The 19,926-nt window shown below is 41.3% G+C and overlaps 1 protein-coding gene across 1 annotated transcript in view; it reads left to right on the forward strand.

Moving 5' to 3' along the window:
* Positions 1 to 13,454, forward strand: part of LOC133508168 (plexin-B1-like) — a 75,970-nt gene extending 62,516 nt beyond the window's left edge. Inside the window, exons 27-39 of the mRNA XM_061833983.1 lie at positions 2,187 to 2,365; positions 2,469 to 2,535; positions 3,377 to 3,523; positions 3,741 to 3,915; positions 5,855 to 5,958; positions 6,135 to 6,219; positions 6,530 to 6,702; positions 6,988 to 7,148; positions 8,157 to 8,304; positions 8,653 to 8,717; positions 11,178 to 11,253; positions 11,434 to 11,508; positions 12,411 to 13,454. Coding sequence (XP_061689967.1) covers positions 2,187 to 2,365; positions 2,469 to 2,535; positions 3,377 to 3,523; positions 3,741 to 3,915; positions 5,855 to 5,958; positions 6,135 to 6,219; positions 6,530 to 6,702; positions 6,988 to 7,148; positions 8,157 to 8,304; positions 8,653 to 8,717; positions 11,178 to 11,253; positions 11,434 to 11,508; positions 12,411 to 12,515 — 1,560 coding nt within the window. The 3' untranslated portion in view covers positions 12,516 to 13,454. The remainder of the gene's footprint in view (positions 1 to 2,186; positions 2,366 to 2,468; positions 2,536 to 3,376; positions 3,524 to 3,740; positions 3,916 to 5,854; positions 5,959 to 6,134; positions 6,220 to 6,529; positions 6,703 to 6,987; positions 7,149 to 8,156; positions 8,305 to 8,652; positions 8,718 to 11,177; positions 11,254 to 11,433; positions 11,509 to 12,410) is intronic.
* Positions 13,455 to 19,926: the final 6,472 nt, after the last annotated feature.

Below are 19,926 nucleotides of genomic sequence, written 5' to 3' on the forward strand. Positions count from 1 at the left end.
GATATCGGTCTGTTGTGGTGAAGAAGGAGCTAAGTCGAAAGGCGAAGCTCTCAATTTACCAGTCAATCTACGTTCCTACCCTCACCTATGGGGATGAGCTGTGGGTCGTGACCTAAAGAACAAGATCACGGATACAAGCGGCCGAAATGAGTTTCCTCCGCAGGGTGTCCGGGCTCTCCCTTAGAGATAGGGTGAGAAGCTTGGTCATCCGGCAGGGGCTCAGCGTCGAGCCACTCCTCCTCTGCATTGAGAGGAGCCAGATGAGGTGGCTGGGGCATCTGATCCGGATGCCTCCCGGACACCTCCCTAGTGAGGTGTTCTGGGCATGTCCCACCAGAAAGAGACCCCGCTGACGACCCAGGACACGCTGTAGAGACTGTCTCTCGGCTGGACTGGGAACGCCTCGGGATCCCTTCAGAAGAGCTGGAAGAAGTGGTCGAGGAAAGGGAAGTATTGGTATCCCTGCTGAGTCTACTTCCCCCGCAACCCAACCCAGAGAAGCAGTAGAAAATAGATGGATGGATTAGAATTAGGTTTGGCATGAAAAATCGAGAACCATTTAGAACCGGGACTAGCATTCCGGTTCTCCCGGAATCATTCACATTTAAAAATTTCACTTCCCAGTTTTAACGCCTACAGTTTGACAACCCTGAAAATGAAAGTGGCGAAAACTAGCAAAGAAGAATCCGCATGAAGCGGTGCTTGTGGCCATTGGCGGAGTAGGTGCCTCCAAAAAAGCAAAATGCAAGTTATATGCACATCTCAAACCTCCCTTTCAGAGTCAAGGTTGTTGTTAGGTATTTTTAATCAAGTCACCAGTTTCTTAAACTTAAACGGACTTTTTTTTTTTTTACAAATTTCAATCCATTATCTGAACTCATCACAGAACAGAAAATTATATAAGGTTGAACACTGACTTGGGAAAGGTGTCACTTCTGGTTTTGCCGGATACCGGTGTGGCTTTTGATAAGATAGCTCATAGAACTAAATGGAACAGTCCTTAAATGGTTTAGGTTCTACCTGACGGAAAGAAGTAATTTTGTAACCACTGGAAGTGTTCAATCTCATCGAATGGCAATGACGTATGGGGTCTCTCCAGGGTCAGTTTTTGGACCTCTCCTGTTCAGCTTGTATTCTCCCTTTGGGTCAAATTCTTCAGAATCTCAATGTTGATTATCATACCTATTCAGATGACACAACTTGACTGTATATCTAGCAACTTCTCCAGATGATTAAAATGGGTGTTGTGTCACCGTCTAAAACAAATAATTGGATGACCCAAACAGATTTTCAATAAAACAACAACAAAACAGAATTGTTTTTGGCAGAAAAGAAACAAGAATTGCTGTTACTAAAAATCCGAAGTCATTCTCTTTAAAAAAAAAACGAGTCTGAAAGCATTATGTACTGATAGATTCCGACTTGATCTCAGTGCAGCTTTTGGTACAGTAGGTCATAATATGTTGCTGAGAAGGTTGAAGACATGGATAGGACTAAATGAAACAGTCCTTAAATAGTTCAGACCCTACCTGGAGGAAAAGTAGTTACTTTGTATCCACTGGAAGTGCTCAATCTCAACAAATGGCAATGACCTATGGGATCCCTCAAGGGTCAGTTATTGGACCCCTCCTGTTCAGCCTGTGTATTCTACTCTAAAGTCAAGTAAAGTTTTCATCTCAAGCAGCCTTGAGTACTATAATGGTCTTCTTACTGGACTCCCCAAAATCGAATTAAACAGCTGCAGCTCATTGAGTATGCGCAGCATCTCACCAGAAGAAAGACGCTGGAATATATTACTCAATTCTAAAGTCTTTACATTGACTCCCAGTCAGCTTTAGAATGGACTTTAAAGTTCTGCTACTGGTCCATAAATCACTGCATCAGTTAAGTCCTGAATTTATGATAGAAATGCAAATAGAATATAAATGCGGTAGGCCTCTGAGATCTACAGTCATGGATCAAGCAGTGGAGCAAAGTCCAAAGCAAACATGGTGAAGCTGCATTTAGCGATTACGCTGTCCACAAATGGAATAAATTCGTGAACAGAAGGGACATCAGTGCCAAATGAGAGTGTTTTTAAGTCTTGGATAAGAACTATTCTATTGTTCTCCAGCATTTTATAGACCCATTCCTTAGTAACTAGTAAATGCAGGCATTCACTACCATTCATCTTGCTTTCCTTGCAGTTTATTCACACTCTCGAGGCCCAGCAGACATTTTCCCCAAGGGATCGGGCCTATGTCGCCTCTTTGCTGACTGTGGCCCTCCATGGAAAACTGGAGTACTTCACAGACATCCTGAAGACTCTGCTTAATGACCTAGTGGAGCAGTATGTGGCAAAGAACCCAAAATTGATGCTTAGGAGGTCAGAAAGGCAGCAGAGTTGCTGTTTTTTTTCTTTTTCTTTTTAATATGGGGTTTTAGCATGTTTTTTTTTTTTATATATACCATTTACTTTTTTTCCCCAGAACTGAATCTGTGGTTGAAAAGCTCTTGACCAACTGGATGTCCATTTGCCTTTTCAACTTCCTGCGGGTATGTAGCATGTTGATTGTGCATTAATTGTTTCATAAAATAAGCAAGGGGTCTTCTACTCTTGACCACATGGAATACAACTTGACGTTATTGTCTGTCATGCTCATTAAATCATTGGTAGTAGTGTTGTTCACAAGACCTGCTATCTGAGACCAAGACTTGCTTGAGACCAGAGCATACCAAGACATTAATGGGACTTTTGACAATCAAGATGTAGTCAAGGAGACACCATAAAAAGAACAAGACAGAAACAAGCAGAGACCATGACCTATCAATTTTGGCTCAATAATTATAATTATTGGCATATTAGTACGGTACATAATTTACAATGTATTGTCAAATAACCCTGCCATCTGACTTGGGGGTGGGTGGTGTTGGGTGGCTGTTGGGCAGCCTTGCCATTTTATTTTGACGAAGGAAAAAAAAGCTGTTCCTCTTTTCGTCAGTTACAACATGGTGAATGGTGCTGTTATTACGGGGGTGGTGGGACGTTATCACATAAAGTCTATGTACACACTGTATATTGTTTTTACTAACCACTTGTCAATCTCACATTGATGTGGTATCAACTAGTCTTGATGGAAAATCCCAAGTCTGGCCGAGCCAAGACAAAACAGGACTTTATGTAGTTTAGTCAGGGAACAGACCAAGACCTTCAAAATGTGGTCTCGAGACCGGTCTTGAGAACAAGACCTACATCGAGTGTTACGATATTTTGGAGTAGTCATGGCTTCCTCTAAGTCGAAAATACATTCCGTTTCGTACAATCACTGAATGAGTCTTGAATTGAATTACTGTTGTGTTGTGGCGTCATTGACCTTCCATAATAATTCCTGGCCAGGAATCAGCAGGGGAGTCGTTCTACATGCTGTTCCGAGCGATAAAGCACCAGGTGGACAAGGGACCCGTGGATGCTGTGACAGGAAAAGCCAAGTACACTCTGAATGACAACCGGCTACTGCGAGAGGATGTAGAATACCGCAGCTTGGTCAGAACACACACTTATTTATATTAATTACTATGGTTGGTACTTTTTGTACACTATGTACTGTATCGATGGAGGCTCAATCCACATGTACATGGGTCTTTTTGGTGTTTGGCTTGAGGCTTTAAATTTTAGTGCTGATTTGTCTACAGTATTTTGTTATTGTAACAACATATTGGTCTCTCTCAGTAATGACCAAAATTCTATTCTACCAATGCAGACTCTAAATGTTGTGATGCCAGCTGCTGCTGCCAATGGAGGCACCTCTACTCAGACGGTGCCTGCCAAGGTCCTGGACTGTGACACCATCACCCAAGTGAAGGAGAAACTTTTGGACCAAACTTGGAAAGGGGCATCTGTTTCCCGGAGGCCACATGCGGATTCCTTGCACCTCGGTATGTCTTGTATGGATCATAAGCTTAACAGCATAGTTGCCCAAGTAATATTTGAACACTTGGAGAAAATAGAAGGAAAATAATTTTTAGGATGCCATTTCTTTCGTATCTAGGCATTTTCTTAATCGTATTCTAATGGTAGGTTAAACATTACTTTAAAAGGTGATTTATGCTATTAGGATAATGATGTTTTTCTTACTTTTTGTCAGTGAAATTAAAACCTTCTGGTGCGCTTCGTCCATTCCCTTCTTCTTCTTCCGCTCATCCGGGGTCACGTCACAGTGTCAGCAGCCCAAGCATTAAATTCCAAACTTCCCCCTCGCCAACCACTTTGCCCAGCTTTTGCAGGGCTGTCCAGGCCATTCCCAGGCCAGCCAGTATACGTAGTTTCGCCAACTTGTCCTTGCCTTGGCTCTTCCCGGTAGGACATATAGGCGGGTAGCAATGTAGATTGACCGATAAGTGAAGAGCTCTGCCTTTTGCCTCAGCTACTTCTTCACCATGACAGACCGATACAGAGACTGCATTACAGCAGACGCTGCATCGGTCTGCCTGTCAATCTCCCGCTCCATTCTTCCCTCCCAAGTGAACAAGACCCAGATATACTTTAACTCTTCCACCCAGGGAAAGCCCTCTTCCTCAACCGGGAGTGGGCACTTAACGCTTTTCTGACAGCAGACCAGATTTGGAGGTGCTGATTGTGCAACTTCAGTTGTTATACTGACTGTCTTCAACAAAAATCCCCAAGATTGAAATGATCGGATGAAAGTAGCTTCTTGGTTATTTTGTCTTTCCTATTGACCTCCAGTGTTGCAAGCAAATAACCCAAAAATACAGCAATGCTGCATATTAATATAACATGATAAAGAATAGTTTAACTATACAAATGTTATTTTCATTGTGTGTTTGCAGGTCATAATGCCGAATACAACAGTGTTTATGTTTAGGAGATTTAAAAAAAACACTTAAATTTAATTAAAAAAAATTGACAAATACATATAATAATACTGTGTAGTTTTTTTATTATTTCCAAGCAATTGTATTGATTTTGAGCCTTGAGGGCTGAGCATGTCTGTATTTCAAAAATCATTCCACTACATATCTGAATTCAAGATTGGCCATTTTGCAAGATTTAATAATACTAATTAATAATTTTAAGAACTTTTTAAAAATAAATGTGTAGACGTACAGATACCATTGGGGTACCTCCGATACAGTCTATGCTAATGTACGCCATAAGGTTAATTAAACCCAATTTAACTAAAGTCGGCACAGTGACTCAGCTGGAAAGCGTTGACCTCACAGTTCAGAGGTGCCGGGTTCGATCCCCGACCTGCCTGTGTGGAGTTTGCATGTTCTCCCATGTGCGTGGGTTTTCTTCGGGTACTCCGGTTTCCTCCCACATCCAAAAACATGCAACATTAATTGGACACTCTAAATTGCTCCTAAGTCTTATTGTGAGTGCGGCTGTTCGTCTCAATGTGCCCTGCGATTGGCTGGCAACCAGTTCAGGGTTTACCCTGCCTCCTGCCCCTTGAGAGCTTGGATAGGCTCCAGCACTCCCGCGACACTCATGAAGATAAGCGGCCAAGAAGATGGATGGATGGAACTTAACTACCATTTATATTTTTTGTTCCACAGAAGAAGGTACAGTGTACAAAAAAAGGGAAAAAAAAAAGAATGAACAAAAGTGTCCCTAAACTGATTTCTGGCCGTAAGGGTACCAGTATTTGTTTGGTCATATTACTCTCCTTAGGTGAAAGGCAAAATATCTCCTACGACAAACAGAACAGTCCAGTTGCAATGTAAATTTTTGCTCTGCGAATGTATGGACTCTTTTTCAAAGGTACAGAAGCCACCTGGGTGTAACCTCCCCAGTGACCAGCACTGATTGTTTCTGTACGCACGTGTCATGTAATTACTTTTTTCCCCGATTCAGAATGGCGCGCGGGTGTAGCTGGTCATCTAATCCTGTCAGATGAGGACCTGACATCAGTCGTGCAGGGCTTGTGGAAGCGCCTCAATACATTACAACACTACAAGGTCAGATCCAGTCACAGAAACCGAAATGCAATCAGCCTAGCATGAAACAACACAATACACCCGAGCACAGCTACTGGAAATAGTTATAAGTAAACATGATGATGCCGTTTTTAATCTTTTCTTGAATATGCTATGTACTAAAAAGTTTGTGGGTTTTCCTCCCTGCGGTGGAGCAGGTCCCTGATGGAGCCACTGTTGCCCTCATCCCAAGAAGCACTAAAAATCACCTCCACGACAGCCATGATTACATGCCTGGAGAAAGTGAGTCTGTTTACACACGGAAACGGTAATACTTGTACAAATACACGCACAGGATTCAGTCAGAAGAGGAAAAAAGGGAGGAAAAGTAAGCAACCACACGAGGTCGCCGTTTGACTGTAAAAAATCTGTTATTTAAACACATTTTAGAATTTCGACAAATTTTAATGGGATTCTACTGGCAATGGCAAACATCTAATCACCTGTACTTTTATACTTTTTGTATACTTTACTTTTGACACATGAGTCATCAGTAGAAAACAAACATGCTGTAAGGTTCTTTATTGTTGTTTTTCCCCTCATCATCAATCAGAGACTCCTATGCTGGATGATGGTGAGGAAGGAGGCGTTAAACTGTGGCATTTGGTGAAAGCCAATGAGGAGTCAGAGCTGCCCAAACACAGAAGGGGCAGTGTGAGAGAGAAGGGCGGTGAGCGAGCCAAGGCCATCCCAGAAATTTACCTCACGCGACTTCTCTCCATGAAGGTTAGCGCATGAATGAATGCTCACAAATGCAGAGCACCTCAGATGTCACTATCAACAGTAATGAACTCTAAGTGAAAATGTATCGCACTGCAATGTTTTTTAATCCCAATACATTATCTGAATATGAATGTACATCTTTAATGTGACGATTAGGTTATTATTCATACCTCAATACAACAAATTCAGATCAGTAGAGTTGTAATTGCACACGACACTTTTGTACTTTTTGACCTGGAAATCTTTAAATATGTACTTTTTTTCTTATCAATTCATTTTGCTTGTCAGGGCACACTGCAGAAGTTTGTGGATGATTTATTCACGGCCATCCTAAGCACCAGTCGTCCCGTCCCTCTGGCTGTCAAATACTTCTTTGACTTGTTGGATGAGCAGGCCCTGCAGCACAACATCAGTGACCCGGAGACTATCCATATCTGGAAAACCAACAGGTAACATATCTGGAAAATCAATAGGTAACAAAGTAAGCACTGACAAAAAAAAAAAAAAGCTATAGAACTGTGTAAAGTTGATATAATAAACCAAACCCAATAAACCAAGAGACCCCTCCCTTTTCTTTTTTTGGGTGGACATTCATCGACGTGTACTGTTGAGCCCGTTTGAACTCTTGCTAGGGACATAAACATATACTGCATGTTCTAAACAAGACCCCTGCATAGTTGTAAAGATTATTTTGTTATGTGGTCATGGTGTCTCTCCTCATGATTAACATTTCAGTAGAAGTGTGTTTCAGCGTGGATGAAATTATGGTAAATAGCCTCATCCGTTCCAAGATCCCATAGTGCAGCATAATCTTTTTTTGTAACCTTGGCCTGATCTGTGCCTTGCCAGAATTCTGCATGATTCTCATTTGCTGTGACATGTACTATCAGCTATAAGTTTAGGAAGAAATGGAGGAGCCCCTGAGTTAAATATATGAGTTTACAAACAAAGGGTATGAATAGCTATTATCTGTGTGATAAATCAGCAAAAACATCAATCATTCTGTTTTTATTCCCCTGTCAATACTGGGTGCTGTGTGTACATGAGGAAAAAATGAAAAAATATTTTAGAAAATGGCTGCAATATAATAAAACCAAATTTAAGGTGGTCTGAATACTTTGCGTCCAGACTTTATATTTCATTCGAAATGTTCATTTGTAAATAAAGTTTAATCAAGGCCTAATCACTCCCATTAGATGCCCTCCTTCTATCTACAGTTGAGTTGGTATGTTTTGTCATGAAAAACTGATTAATCCTTGTTAATTATGTAGCAGATGTTTTCAAAATTGTAACAGTAGTTATTTGTAGTTGTAGTATTTTGAAAGTTGTCTTGCCTACATTTCAAACTACCGTATCTGTATACATTTTACGGAATTGGTTTGTTAATGGGCTTTGTCCTTAGTTTTTGTTTCATTCAGTACGGCTGATGCATGTGATCTCTTTGTCTCATCAAACAGCTTACCGCTGCGATTTTGGATCAACATCTTGAAGAATCCGCAGTTCATCTTCAATGTGCAGACCTCAGACCACGTGGATGCTGTGCTATTTGTCATCGCTCAGACTTTCATGGACTCTTGCACCATCGCTGACCACAAACTAGGACGGGTGAGCAAGTCATAGACATTGTAAAACTGCTGTTGAGGGCACTCTAAAACCACTACACCAGTATTCCACTACTACTACTACTACTGCATCGTCACCTGCCACATTATTAGGTACACCTGAATAGTCTGCTGAGAGCCATTATTAGCTACAGTATGCATCATTTTTGGGTCATTTTCATTCACGAGCATTCAATAGAGCAGGTGTACATAAAAAAAGCTCACAGGCTGCTTTAACAATACTAAATTCACCAGACCAATAAAGTTCTGAAACTCAGCCCAGTGAATGGCCTTGTATTATGGACCAAAATGCTTATTCACAACACAATTCCAAATTGTCCTCCTTTCGCAGGACTCCCCCATCAACAAGTTGCTGTATGCCAGAGACATTCCACGCTACAAGCAGATGGTGGAGAGGTAGGAAATGTTGCAGACAGTCAGCCCACTGACCCAAGGCACTCAGCAGTGGAGGAGAGAGAGGCCTGAGACAATCTGTCAGGGCCAGACAGTGGGTAGACAAAGCCTGCGAGGCTTCCATGCTTGGATGCTCGAGTCGCAGACATGCCACACTCACTACTGTCTACTGCACATGATACCGGTGACGGGTTGAAGCTTCAATAGACAAGATTTTGTGTGGATAAGTGTCATGTTATGTTTTTTAAACACACCTTTGGAGCACTGTGTAACTTACACTGTACTGAGCCTGTACATTTGCCCTTCTGAGGGATTTAAGTGGCTTACTTTTATGAAATATTAGTGAGAATTGAGAGAAAGAGACAAATTTGGGGAAAAGATCGCGCCCCTTCCTTTCAAAGTGTAGTTTAAGGGTGTTGACATTGTGCTTCAACTATACTGCTCTACGTTCCATGTACAATAATCAGAGGAACTCATGGATTTTGGAGGAGGCTAGCACAGTGAGCTCCTGATGAGAACATATGTGTCACAGTGGAAAGATTCAAGGGTTTAAAATATACTCAGGGCGTCCTTTTTGGTTTTTGGCATGTCTTCCTATGATTGAGTGGACTTTCTTCGTTTAGTCTGGCTTTGTTACACGTTCCAAAAAACATGCATTTTTGGGTAACTGAAGACTAAATTGTCCATAGGTGTAATGTGAATGGCGGCTTGTCTAGTAAGTTTCTTTCGGCTTGTCCCTTTCCCGGTCGCCACAGCGTGTCATCTCAGATGAACGCATATATATGTTTGGCACAATTTTTACGCCGGATGCCCTTCCTGACGCAACCCTTCTCATGGAGTGGAGGCCCCAGTGGGATATGAACCCACAACCCCTGGTTTACCAGACCAGTGCTCTAACCACTGAGCTACAGGGCCTCTCAATGGCAGCTTGTCTATAGGGGGCATATTCTCCTGTGTGCTGATGTCAGAAAAGGCGCAGGGTCCTGTACTTTAACTCCACCAGGACGGCCACCTACTTAAATGCTGAGATAAACCTACAAGATTTCAACCCCGATATTCGCCTGATTAGCTATTGCAGACGAGTTTCCAAACATATTTTGTTGGGAAGGACATAACTTCTTGTAATGTAACATGATACGAGACTAACAATGTGACCATACAACAGGCCTATGATGCCAAAATCTGTCATGTCTTATTTTTATGTTGTTATTTTTTTGGGGGGGGGGGTGTCGTGGAAACATATCTTTCGTGTAGTGTGACAAATCAACAACAGCACTGCGACAGCTCACCTTGAATGCTTTTTGTTACCGGATGATCGCCTCCCATACTTGCCATTGTCAGTGTATTTGGTTGCCGTTGTTTACATTTATTCACACACGCACACAAGTCAATGTTTACTGTATGATTCTACAGAAGGCCAGCAGTTTACTTGCAGCCGTTAGTGCGAGCACAATATTATTGTTACATAAGATTTTTTTCCTCTTTGTGAGCCACATTGTATTAAAGTTATATGAACACAGCTCAAGCAATCCTTGAAAGAATGTTCTTTCCCAAGCACCAATGAAGGCCACCACCCACCACGTTTTTTCCATCCCACACAATATATTGGCGCGAGCCATTGTTTTTGTTGTCTCCATGGAAACGGATTTGTCCGTTCGTGTTGACTTCTAATAATTTTTTTGTTCTTGTTTTTTCTTCTGCCTCCGACATTGTTTGATTTAAAACGATAAAGACCAGTGATCGTAAAAGATGGGATGCAATGGTATCGAAATGCTGCGTTATGACAGTAATCTGACAGTGTAATCCTGAAAGAACAAATTTGTCTTGTAGACCCATGCAGGCATTAATCCTATCATTAAAGGCTTTTGATTTGGGTTGATTGGTTTGATATGTGCACCTTCTCCCCATTTACCCACACTGGGTGGAGTAAAGGTAAGATGTGTCGGGGTTCTCGTATATCTAGCCGAGCACGTCTTCTGCCAAAAACTTGATTGTTTTCTCATCCACATTCCTGAGGCTGTACTAAGTCTAGAGCCCAGGGAAACATCATATTGCACTTTTGATTCACACCCATGCTCTGAGCCTCCAAAGGCTGGTGACAGCTTGGTGGTTGACCTGTGCTGACAGTGTAAGCCACACCTGGCCCACATACGCTCACTGACTCCCCAGTGGGCATAATGTGGCCCTACCACATTACTCCATCCAGCCATCCTTTGTCAGAGCCACTCATCCTCACAAACGGGGAGTGCTGGAGCCTATCCCAGCTAGCATCAGGCAGGAGCCGGGGTACACCCTGAAGTGGTCACCAGTCAATCCCATTTGAGATATTGTATTTGAGGTCAAATTAGTAAAATCATTATTGAAGCACACTCGTAGTTTCACTCCTTTGAATAACCGGGTATATTTCATGCAAATTATTTCCTAGTTCTTATTTCTACATTCTGCACCTTTTGCTTTCTCCAGGTACTACGCTGACATCCGTCAGACCATCTCAGCTAGTGACCAGGAGATGAACTCGGCTCTGGCGGAGCTCTCCCGTGTATGTTACCTTCTGTAGCGTTCCATGTTGGGAAATTTTACCCTTGCTTACAACCCATAAATCATTCATGGGAGTTTCCTTTAGAGATGGATGTGAAGTTTAAAATAAATTATGAAAGGAAACCTACACAGCTGTGTCACCCCCTGATGGTTCGTCTCTGTTTTGACCTGTCTAACACAGAACTATGCTGGAGAGGTCAACTTTCTGGTGGGTTTGCATGAGCTGTACAAGTACATCAACAAGTACTATGATCAAGTGAGTCACAAAATCCTTTAGCGTGACAATTTAATGTCCATTAGGTGACGAGGGTATAATTCTTGCAAGCATGAGTAAACAATTGCATTATACAGTAAATTTATTCACCCCGAAATTACCATTGCCCTCTTTTTACCTTTCAGTGCTCATCGTAAAAATATGTATTCTTAACGTTCATACAAGCATAGAAGCATACAGCATACAAGACAATAATTGTTGAACATTGTTCCCCTGCTGTTTGTGTAGCTAGAAACCGAGCCTTGCTGCCACTAGCAAAAATCTGAAAGTCAGTGACATCCCAGAATAAAGATTTATAATTCCCTATAGATGCCACGTGATGATCAGGCACTATTTTTGTTGAAATGAAGCACCTAAACTCACCTCAATGCACTGGAATTGGGATTTCTACATGCATGTACTTGCATGTTAAGTTAATTGAAGACCCTAAATTGTCCACATGTGTCAATGACTGAATCTCGCTTTGGATGTTTGGTTGTCTTGTCTAGATGTGCCTCGCTATTAGATGGCATTGTACCATCTCTCAGCTGGCATAGGCTCAATCGCACAGTGAGCCTAATGAGAATAAGGAGTATAGAAAATGGATGGATAACCAATTATCTATTTAGGTGTTGAGGAAAATTTATGTGCGTCACACCAAAGCTTTGTGTGGCCTAACTCACGCACTTAATCAAAATAATCCCTCATAAAACCATGAGTTGGCATAACAACCAGACACCTGGGTATGTAACCTTGTAAACCTTGAGGTTGGGGCAATGATGGTTAATTAAACGTCGTAGAAGAGAAATCAGTGTAGTGCGTATGATTATGAATATTGTAAGTAGCACAATTCAATTTACAATATTTTATTTTATTTTCTGACCATGTGTATTCAATCCAATCAGATCATCACTGCCCTCGAAGAGGATTGCACAGCCCAGAAGATGCAGCTTGGATACAGGCTGCAACAGATCGCTGCCGCTGTCGAGAACAAAGTCACAGACCTATGACCTGATTTCCCTTTTATGCACAAAGACTGAAGGGAAAAGATCCCACTTTCTTTTAAGCAAAACAATTTTATAAACAAACATAAAAGCATCGTGAGTCATTTAGAAAATGGAAAAAATAATGTATGTGTTCTCCTTGATGAATCATCTTCAAGAACCACACAGAACACTCCTACAAATGTACAGGTCCACTCATTAGTCCTCAGAAGATGAAACAGGACTTGATTTCAATGACTAACCCAAATGTACATCTTAAAAGAAACTCTCAAACCAATATGTGATGTTTTCTTTTATCCTTCTTTCAACTCCTAGTCAATTCTATGTGGACCCACTTAGTTGTTATTGGAATACGCTACTAATTTTCACAATTTTCTTTGTGAGTTTCTCTCACAACTCATAGAAACAGCAAATGTGTCAACCAAATCGATTTTTGGAAGGTTTTCTCCAACCCTCATCCTGTTTTCTTTCAAAAACAGATCCGTCCAACAAGTGTTTTATATATATATATATATATATATATATATATATATATATATATATATATATATATATATTATTTGGGCCTTCCCCTCTTGGAAATGAGTACAAACAAAATGCAATGCATCCTTAACAACTCAAAAAAGAATTCCCATTATTGGAGTTCTTGGACATGATCATTTTCTGTTTATCTTTTATTAAGAAATGTGGATTGTATTTTATTTTTTACTAACAAAGGGAGGTCAAGCAAGCATCAAAGATGGTTGTCTTGAAAAAAAAATTCAATGTGTTTGTAATTGTACGGTTCACGTACTTTGTACTTTTGACTAGGTCAACAAGCATGACAGAAGAGAGCTTTTCAATGTGTTTAGCATCCTGACATTAGCCTTTAGCACCTCCATGGCAACGTACAGACTTATTGGTACATTACTGAAGGTTTCATCCTGCTAGTTTTGTTAATTATTGTTTCAGTAATGTCTTTACAACATTCACCCAGTATTTATTTTTACAATTTTAAGAGAAATGTTGATATAACCTGTCTCCACAAGACAGCCAAAATGTTATTTAGCTGATTGTAGCATTTTTTTTTTTTTTTGCATTGAGGAAGGTATGTTTGTTCCTCTGGGAACTATTTTGCTTAGGTTTTTTTAATTTATTGTTTATTTATTTAATTGCACATGATGGTAAACATACGGTATTTGGACTTTTTTTCAATGGTAAATGCCCTAAAGTTATCTTTATTTTTCAAACAAAAAAAAAAAAGAGATCTTTATTTTAGTCTTTTGGTTATTTTATGATGTGAGCTCTTTTACTGTGACTTAATTTGTCAATTTTCACTTTTTTTTTTAATGCTCTACTGATTATTGTTGCAAGACCTCACCCTGTACATACACGTTACTGTTGCTTGTAGCTTGCGTGTGGATGCAGTCGTTCTTAATTGTTGTGACTGTGTTCCTGTAGATGCACACTTTTCTTAAGTAATCCTAACCCAGCAATTTTTTTTAATGTTGCAATAAAGTGTTCCGGTTCTAACAATGGCTTGAATTATTATAACCTATTAGGATACATCAGATTAATAGTTGACCGGTAACACCTTCTGTGAGCAGAGCCATGTCACAGTTTTATGGTGGATATCTACATTTTTTATTTCCTAACATCAATTGACATCTGAGCACAGGGCAAATATGGTGTCCATTTTTAAATGTGTCCTGCTAGTTGACCGACAGCCACACGAGGCAGAGGAGGCAAAAATACTCACACTGGACTTAGTAGAGGCTATTTGAGATACAGATACCTTTGTTTAAAAAGACCAGCTGGGAAAGAAGTACCGAATTTAATTTTACTGTCAATTATACAATACCTGTTTTGATAACCCGACAAAACATAAAAAAAAAAAAAAATGGCCCTGAACCCATGAAGTTTGGGTGTAGCAGGGCACATACAGATAACGCACTCAGAATCACACCTAGGGGCAATTTAGAGTCTCCAATTAAGGCAAACGCCACACAGGCAGGGCCAGGATTTGAACCCCAGTCCTCAGAACCGTGAGAGCAAACTCTACAACTGTGCCGCCGCACTTAAATTATTTTGTCAAAAAATCTGAAGGATTTGATAAAAAAAAAAAATTTAAGGTACTATTTTGAGTGATTCAGTGCACTCATAAGACCTTCCGTGGCCATCACTAACTCAAAATTAGTCATTGGCTTACAGAAAACTGCTAGTGAAAGCTATCTCTGGGAGAAGGTCAGGACTTCTCGGTTAAAATCACTCATGAGTACGCTCACTGCGTAGTACATCGTTCCACTGGCACGCTCATTGTACTAATACATCTCGTCTTAACAGACCACAAACGAATGAATCACTCCAAAGTAGCTAACAACAGCAGTTCAGTGAATGAATCTCTCACTTCGTTCGTTCCTCAGTCTGCCAGTTCAGGAACAATCAGTCAGTTCACCTTAGTCCCACCCCTTCCTGCACGATGCTGCCTAACGCTGGCTGCTCATTGGTCATTCGCCAAATATTCAGAAGTGAGTAAGAGAACAACTCGCTCACCTCAGGTCGCAGGTAGTTGCCTAGCAAAAAGAATGAATCATTTCATAAAAAGATTTGTTCTTCTTTATGAATCATCTGCAAAGGTAACAACAAAGGGATCTGAGCAACAGGAGCCCAGCAACTAATCTGTGACATGCAACGTGTGTAGATGATGCAGCACAATAAGTAATACATGCAACTCAATGTTGGCAGTTGTGCGTTTTTATTTTGCTTTTTTACCTCTGTGACTCAGAGGGTTTCGGAAAACTTCTTTTCTTCTTTTCCTTTCGGCTTGTCCCGTTAGGGGTCGCCACAGCGTGTCATCTTTTGCCATCTTAGCCTATCTCCTGCATCTTCCTCTCTCAACACCCCAACTGCCCTCATGTCTTCCCTCACCACATCCATAAACCTTCTCTTTGGTCTTCCTCTCGCTCTTTTGCCTGGGAGCTCTCCATCCTCAGCATCCTTCTACCAATATACTCACCTCTCGCCTCTGAACATGTCCAAACCATCGAAGTCTGCTCTCTCGAATCTTGTCTCCAAAACATCCAGCTTTGGCTGTCCCTCGAATGAGCTCATTTCTAATCCTATCCAACCTGGTCACTCCGAGCGAGAACCTCAACATCTTCATTTCTGCCACCTCTCCAGTTCAGCTTCCTGTTGTTTCTTCAGTGCCACCGTCTCTAATCCGTACATCATGGCCGGCGGCCTCACCACTGTTTTGTAAACTTTGCCCTTCATCCTAGCAGACACTCTTCTGTCACATAACACACCAGACACCTTTCGCCAGCTGTTCCAACCTGCTTGGACCCGTTTCTTCACTTCCTGACCACACTCTCCATTGCTCTGTATTGTTGACCCCAAGTATTTGAAGTCGTCCACCCTCGCTATCTCTTCTCCCTGTAGCCTCCCTCTTCCCCCTCCACCTTTCTCATTCACGCACATATATTCTGTTTTACTTCGGCTAATCTTCATTCCTCTCCTTTCCAGTGCATGTCTCCATCTTTCCAATTGTTCCTCTGCATGCTCCCTGCTTTCACTGCATATGACAATATCATCTGCGAACATCATGGTCCAAGGGGATTCCAGTCTAACCTCATCATACTTCTCTGCCACACCAGACTTACGCATGCAGTACCACAGTTCCTCTCTTGGTACTCTGTCATGGGCTTTCTCTAGGTCTACAAAGACACATTGCAGCGCCTTCTGACCTTCTCTGTACTTTTCCACGAGCATCCTCAAGACAAATAATGCATCTGTGGTACTCTTTCTAGGCATGAAACCATACTGTTGCTCGCAGATACTTACTTCTGTCCTGAGTCTAGCCTCCACTACTCTTTCCCATAACTTCATTGTGTGGCTCATCAACTTTATTCCTCTATAGTTCCCACAGCTCGGAAAACAAATGTCGAAAATGTGTCGCCTGACAGCCAACGCTGATCCATGCTTTGGACGAATGATCTGTAAAGGAGGCCTTGTTTTCTTTCAATTCTTAATGAATAATGCATGAATTATTATTCTTTAAAAAAAAAAAAACTCAATTAGGATTGTTTGGCCTTGATGGAACTCTGATGAGGATGCTTGTACAGTAGTTGTTGCTGTCTTCACATAGTTGTCTGCATGCCTGTTGGCATGTGTCAGGATTAAATCTGAGTTATCCCTTAGTTCCAAGGCCCTGGGAGGCCTTGAGCAGCTGAGGACCCAAGAGAATACTTTAACGGTTTGACAACTTTTCTTAACGCCTTCATTATATTGTGCTCGTTTACACATTTATCCATATATTACTACATAACTCTCAGATGTACTCCCCATAATTATTTTCCTTGACTTGCCTCTTCAGGTGGCTGCCACCCTGTGCAGATAGGCGACACATTCAATCAAAGATGCAAGGTGCTCTCCAAGCTTGGCTGGGGTTACTTTTTCCCCACTCTGTGGGTCTGCCTTGATCTCGGTTGTATGTATTTCTTTCCGATTTAAGGATCGCCACAACGTGTCATCTCAGATGAACACTCATATTTGTTTGGCACAGTTTTTACGGCGGATGCCCTTCCTGACGCAACCCCTCTTTGCATTTATCTGGGGAGAGAGCTGTAGCCTATCCCAGCTAACTTCGGGCGCAAGGTAGACAACACCCCGAAGTGGTCGCCGGCCAGATATCGAAACCAACACTGAGGAGGAATCGATTCCACGCTGCCGGTACCAAAGGCAGGAGTGTGTACCACTACACCATCAATGACTACTTCCTGGATCTGGTTTACATTAAAAAAAAAAAGCACTGATATTTCATTTTCAGTAAACTCTAATAGCAACATAATCTTGGTGAAACAATTCCTTTGAAGTTGTGACCTGTGATGTAAAGTAAAACAGATACAATGATTTACAAATCTAATTCATCCTACAGTATACTCAACTGGGTACACCACAAAAAATATATAGTTTGTTTAACTGATTAACTTTTTTTTTTTAAGATTAGATTAGGGACTGACTCTCCGTTCTCTTCAGTTTTGAATTAGAAGTTCCAATGTTTAGCCTTGCATTCATAAAATGGAGTCATCATTTTATACACTGCTTATTTTTTTCTGGGCTTCAGGGAGCTGCAGCTGAGACCAGTTGTCTCTTCCACCATTTAATCAAGCCTAAATCCTCAAATTATTTTGCTGGCACGTTAGAAGAAAGTTTAACATGTTTGTCCCGCAGTTCTGAGGTTTGTGGTTCGACCTTCCGCTCGAGTGTTTTTGTTCGTAGCAGCTGGTCAATAGAGGGCACTAGGGTGTTACGCCACCATGTACGGTGGACCCATCATTCATTTCCTTGAAGACAGAAAAATTAAATCCACATTTTAAGCGTAAAATAGAGATAGATTCAAATATATGTTGTCTATTTTTAGCCGAGCACAATAAATAGTATGGAGGTAATGATTTTTTTTTTTTTTTTTTTTTAGCCCATGTGTCGTCTGGGGTGAACATATTTTTAGCAACATTCGTAATTTGTGTGTCCTCTCAGCTTGCGTGAGTTTTCTCTCGGTACTCTGGCTTGCTTCCACATTCCAAAAGCATCTTTGTCAGCTTCAATGAAGACTCTATATTGTCCATAAGTGTGAATGCTTGTTTGTTTGCGTATAATCTCCCTTCAATTGACAGCCGACTAGCGTTTTGTACCCCTTTTCCTAATAAGGATAATAATAATAAGAAGAAGAAATGAGGGAGTATAAAATGGATGGATGGATCATCATGCTGGTTGCTATGTCTTTTTTGGGGAGAATTCTGCAGGTTATTTTGAATGAATATTCACTAAGTCACACTATTAAATGTGCAATCTCCTTCTCCATTTACTCAGGCCTTTGAATTGCTCACAGGAGATTCTTTGTTTGAACCCAATGCAGCCACCTCATTCTCCCTGGAGGAAGATACATGTCCATTGCACCTAACAGCTAACAGTGGTATTAGATTAAATAAAATTTATAGCTTGCAACTACTGTGTCCATTTACGTACTTTGTCCTTTTTTCAACGCTTAGATCACATAGCCCAGATCCTGGAGCTGCTTGGTAAAATTCCACTAGCTGTTGCTATGTCTGGGAATACTGCATGGAGTACTTCAGCCACAGAGGTAAGAATGCATTTGTTTCTGTGACAGAACCATTCTTTGAAGTCTTGCACCTTTCATGTCGTTTCTCATGTAGGGCAGCACAGTAAACAGTCATCACTTGCATGCTCTCCATGGCTACTCCCATGTTCCGAAGCGTACATGTTGAGTAATGGAAGACTCTAAATCAGGGGTTTCAAAACATTTCTCTTTGAGGGGAAGAGGGAAAACCACAAAATCAAATTATGCACGGGACACTTGACATTCCACAACATTGTTCAACACTAAAAGAAATCCATCAAGCCATTATATACTATCTCCTGGTTATTTTGAGAAACTGCTACATCACAGCTTTCTGTTAAAAGTAATAATGGAAGTACAGTAGTTTGGGATTTTTTTTTTTTTTTTTTTTTTTTGGTCATGATTTTCGGGTGGCTTGCAGCCCTTTTAGAAGACCGAGCCAAATTTGCTTTCTTCGTTTTTATTTGTAATGGAAGCCACGCAACTCACTAGATGGAAGCGAAGTAGTATTTGTCTAGACAATGAATAATGAGTAGCTCAGTAGTTTGAGCTGGTCATCAAGTGTCCAAAAGCTTGCTGGGTCCTATCTCGTGTCCTTGGGCTTGACACTGGATCCTCATTTGCTCCCAGTGGGCCTGGCAGCACCTTGCATAGCAGCAGGTGCCCATCAATGTATGAATGTGTGTGTGAGTGGCTGCTCTGTGCACTGTGATGTTGTTGATTAAGCGCTATATACAGTAAGTACTACGGTTCAATATTCAGGCAGGAGGGAACTATGGTACTACTGTAAACAATCAAAACATTGTGTCCTTTAAAGTGGAAAGTGTGCAGTCAAAATAGATGAAAGAATAATAATAACACAGTATCATTAGACTTGAATGTTTGTGGTATGTTGTTACATGGGCGAATGGCGCCGTGTTGGACGCCGCCGGATCTGGAGGCGATTTGGCGTTCTGGTGGGAAAATACCACTTCCTCTTGGACGATGCCTCCACTTACTCTGATTTCTTAAATGACGTGTTGGATCATTACCCAAAAAGGTGGGCCTCCTTCATCCTTGGTTGACCTCCTGATTTACTGTGACTCACCTCAAAGACTTGACAATGCCCCCACAGGCTGCCCTTAATGGCAGATTTGTAATTGTAGCTTGAGACCAATGTGCTGTTTTGCACAAGTAGCTGGCACAGAATGCAGCCCCAAATCCACATTTAGTACTTTCCCTCCCAAAACAATCCGAATACAAGCTTGAATATTTTTTGCATCCCACTGGGGGAATCCTGGCCAACATTCATGTTGTGCCCAA

This window comes from Syngnathoides biaculeatus, chromosome 2, assembly GCF_019802595.1.
Source record: "Syngnathoides biaculeatus isolate LvHL_M chromosome 2, ASM1980259v1, whole genome shotgun sequence".
Classification (NCBI taxonomy): Eukaryota; Metazoa; Chordata; class Actinopteri; order Syngnathiformes; family Syngnathidae; genus Syngnathoides; species Syngnathoides biaculeatus.